This window comes from Tupaia chinensis, unplaced genomic scaffold (assembly GCF_000334495.1).
Source record: "Tupaia chinensis unplaced genomic scaffold, TupChi_1.0 Scaffold140086_1, whole genome shotgun sequence".
Classification (NCBI taxonomy): domain Eukaryota; kingdom Metazoa; phylum Chordata; class Mammalia; order Scandentia; family Tupaiidae; genus Tupaia; species Tupaia belangeri.
This window is the reverse complement of record NW_006199965.1, coordinates 875,791-879,973: the sequence shown is the minus strand read 5'-3', so window position 1 is coordinate 879,973 and position 4,183 is coordinate 875,791. Positions and strand designations below refer to the sequence as shown.

The 4,183-nt window shown below is 45.4% G+C and overlaps 1 protein-coding gene across 2 annotated transcripts in view; it reads left to right on the top strand.

Annotated features, from left to right (window-relative positions):
• Positions 1–2,656: 2,656 nt before the first annotated feature.
• NSFL1C (NSFL1 cofactor) overlaps positions 2,657–4,183 on the top strand; it is a gene marked incomplete at its 5' end in the record, with an annotated part of 18,778 nt that continues 17,251 nt past the window's right edge. For both annotated transcript variants that reach the window (XM_014593285.1, XM_014593284.1), the window contains 1 exon segment: positions 2,657–2,754. In XM_014593285.1, coding sequence (XP_014448771.1) covers positions 2,657–2,754 — 98 coding nt within the window.

The window sequence follows — 4,183 nt, the reverse complement described above, 5'->3', positions numbered from 1 at the left end:
GCCGGGTGGCCGCTGGAGGCCTGGCCTGGCCTGGCCTGGCCGAGTGACCCCGCCGGGGGCCAGCCGCGCCGGGGCCAGGGGCCAGGTGGTCGCTCGTTTTCTTTAACGCTGCGGGTCGCGGGAGGTGGGGGGAGGCCGGCCCACTCCCCCTCCTACCTGGTTGCTAGGAGAAGCCACCTCATCGGTGGGCGTGCTAGGTTGGAGCCTCTTCACCTTTCTTAGTTAATTTATCTGTAAAATGAAGGTCTCATAGAATTTGCCGTCTAGTTCACTGGCACGTAACACGTATTAATTAAATACTTGTAGATTCATTTACAGAACCTAAGAAAGCTCCACGAGGCGGGAATTTTTATATATTGATGAGTTCCCAGTGCCCAAAACTGCGTGGCACGTAGTAAACACTCATTAAGTAAATGGTGGAAAGAATTGCATTCATGTCCTCGGCCAGCCTACTCTTAGGTAGGTGATGATGACTAATGTTTCATGAGTGCCTACCATGAAGCAGGCGCTGTTCTTAATGCCATTTAACCTTCATATTTGCAACTGAGGTTTAGAGAAGTTAAGTAACTTGCTTAAGGACTCACTAGCTATCAAGAAAAAGAGGTAGGGTTCGAACTCAGTTCTATCCGATTCTAATCACATGGTGCCTAAGCACTTTAACCACCATGTGCCAAGCACTTTACCCATAATGATTTATTTAATCCTAGCAAGTCTGAGGTAAAGGAAGCTTACCTCCGGGACCAGCAGTTAGCGTAATGGCTATGTCGCTGGACTCCCATGTAGTCGACTGGTTCAAGTCCCAGACCTGGTGGCTTAAACTCACGCCGGGCGCATGTGCATGTGTGCCTAAGATCCCGAGAGGAGAATAGAGGAAAAGGGATTGCGGCGTGGCCATCCCCCCGCGGGGTGATTTATCGCTCTCTGTCTCTGCCTCTCTCTTTCTGGCGAGCGCACGCGCCCTATAGCAAAAACCTCTCCAAAAAATATAAAAAGGAGGCTTAGCCCCATTTTATGGATGAGGAATTAGAAGTTCGGAGGCAATGGATCCCAGGTTACACAGCCAGTAAACAGTGGGGTCGGGATTTAAACTGGGTCTGCTGAATCCATCATTTCAGTTGCTTCCCAAACATGAGAGAGTTAGGTACAGAATCATACTATACAGACATTGTGTGAAGCTCATGTGCAGGCTTCACACAATGTGAAGCAAAGTGTCTGCCTGAAATACCTAAAAGCACACTGTTTTGGTCGGCAGGTCATCTGTCCCATTCTCCTCATGCTGTAGGTGGAGAAACTGGGGCTTATGCATGTGACCTGACTTGCCCAGCAAGGCCAAGATGTTAATGCAGGCTATCTGAGTGCTCAGTACATGTGTGCTGCTTTTACCAGACCATATTTCAGTGCAGGTCCCCAAACAACATTGCCTACCATCAGGCTGATGATACCTTGGGAGGGCACACTTAGGCTGGTTATGTCCCATGACTCCTCACTGCCTTCTGTAAGACTGTGACCTTGAGAAAGTAACCATGGCTTTTTCATTTCCATAGACTTTGGTGCTTTTTCTTAAATCTCTACCCAAAGTAAGTTATTAGTATACATGTATCTATTGAATTATAAAAGACATATGACCACAAAGGGCCAAAAGACTCTCATATTCCTTCTGTAGATACAGAACTAAAATATGACTGCATCTCTTTTTATTATTATTTTTTTATTTCATTGCCAGCTGTAACATGTGCTTGCCAGAAAGGGAAGGAGGGAGGGAGGGAGGGAGAGAGAGAGAAAGCACCCCCCAGTGGGGCACGGGCACACTGCAATCCCTTTTTCTTCCATTTCTCCATCCCATCAGGATCTTGGGCATGCACACACACTTGCCTGGTGTGTTTTTCAAACCACTGGAGTTGATTCAAACCATGGTCAGCCATGTGGGATCCAGTTTCCTATGCACAGCACTTAACTGCTGCACTATAGGGCCAGCCCTGTGTGTAAGTCTTAATGGCTCATCTCATCCATCCTGCAGTGTTGAGATGAGTGTCTCCATTTCACAGATTAGGAAACTGGACTTCAGAAAGAAAAGAAAAGTAGCAGCCAACCAGGACTAACTCCACAGTTTTCTGATTCCTGGACCTAACATAAGAGCTCGAGAGTGAGGGCTTGAGCAGACTGCCTGGGTTGGAACCTGTTTCCATTCCTTAACCACCAGTGTAACTTTGGCCAGTTTTCTTACCTTCTCAGCACTTTTGTGTCAACAGTAGAATGACATGTAATAGTACTAATTGCCTTGAGTTCTCTGAGGATTGACTGAAATATCACGTGTAGAGTGCTCAGAACACCTGGCACATAAATAAATGCTCAATAAATGTGTACTGTTTTTTAATCAGATCACATTTCTTCATAAATAAGAGTGAGGAGTGTTTTCCACCCCAGCTTTCCTTCTTGCCTTGTTTTCCCTTTAGTGGGTGGAATTTGTTTCAGGTCATATGAAGATTAACAATTGGGCTGTTACCTTTTAGTTGAAATTTCTATTGCCCTCCCTCCATGCAGACTACTTTGAACATGTGGGCCATGTTTTTATGTCTTTGCTTCTTTGTGCTCAAAGGAGGTATGTGTTAGGTGAAGACCTATGTAAGGGTCCCAAGGTACTACCTCTCTGTTTCAGATCGCGCTAGCAAGCTTTTATGAGGATGGAGGGGATGAAGACATTGTGACCATTTCGCAGGCAACCCCCAGTTCAGTGTCCAGAGGCACAGCCCCCAGGTAAGGGCCAACTTCAATTATTGCCACATAAGCGTTTCTTGGTGTGAGGAGGAACTGTTTTCTGCCTTGACAGGATATTCAGACCTGGGCATGGCAATGGGGGGCTTGGGTGAGAAAGTTAAGTCAGTAGTGGGTGGTGACTCCTTGTAAGCCTCGGTCATTTTGTAAGAGGTAGGCGTGACCCTTACCTGAGCAGAGTTTATGGTCAATCTTGGGAGAAACCAGAGCTTAGTTTTGAGATTTTTGAAGGACTTTAATTTATGGAACATGAGAACTGACCACTCTTTAACTCTGGAAATTTTTTATTAGAAGCCAAACACCTCCCTTTTAGGGGTTCTGTAGATGTAAAAGATTACTCCAGATGACTTTTAGGAAGTCTGGATATTTTAGAATACTCATTTTCTTGTAAAAAATAAATCTACATAATTTACCCTTTCCCATGTAATTTTGGGAGGCCTTCTCTTACCCAGTGAAACAGTGTTAACCTTTGTGATCCCATTTGCATCCCCTGTCCCAGCCCTTCTGACTCCCACTGCAGATCACTTAGTAACTGTTAAGTCACCTGCCGTGATCAGCGAAGTGGGACAGTGCTGGTTTCCAGGAAATGGACAGGACCTCCTGCGAAGGTGTCTGAGCTATGACACCACCCCACCCCCACCCCGCTTTAGCCTGATTGCTTCTAGCTCTTGTATATGTTCTAGCTAGAAAACTTTATTTGGGATTGAATTCGGACCCAGAATACGGGTAGAGTATTACTTCCTTAACTTCTTTCCCCTCCCTCCCATCTCCAGAGAAAAGAGATGGTCAGGAAGTGATCTTCCACTTACTTGCCGATGCTCATTGGTGTCAGGATAGCATATTGGGAAGTGACTGCCTGAGGTATGGTTGTTAGGGTGAGGTCTGCTGTTGGAGCTACGGAAGAGATGGCTGACTTCCTGGGGTGTGAATCTTTGACAGCTACTTCAGGTTACTTTTAATGTGTTGGCATGTCAGAACTGAGGCAGAGAAGTTGAAACTTAGCTTCTAATGCTCTCTTTTCCAGTACCTCCAAAATCCTATCAGGGCAGTAGTTTATTAAAGAGTGGACCCAGGAGTCTGACTGCCTAGGTTCAAATCCCAACTCTGCCACTTAAGAGCTTTGTGACCTTGAGCAGGTTACATAAAATCTCAGTCCCTCCGTTTTCCTCACCTGTCAAGTGGGAATGGTAGTAATACCTACCACTTGGTCAATTAAATAAGGTAATACTTACAAAGCTCTTAGATCACAGTACATGTTATCTGCTATAATTGTCTATTATTATTTGTAGCTTCCATTCTCCTCTTTCCCATTGTACCCTGCCTTATTCTCCAACAGAGCACATATATTAAAAATAGGCATAAAGTAAATTAATCGGGGAAGTAAAGTTTAATGTTAAGACGGGGGGGGGGG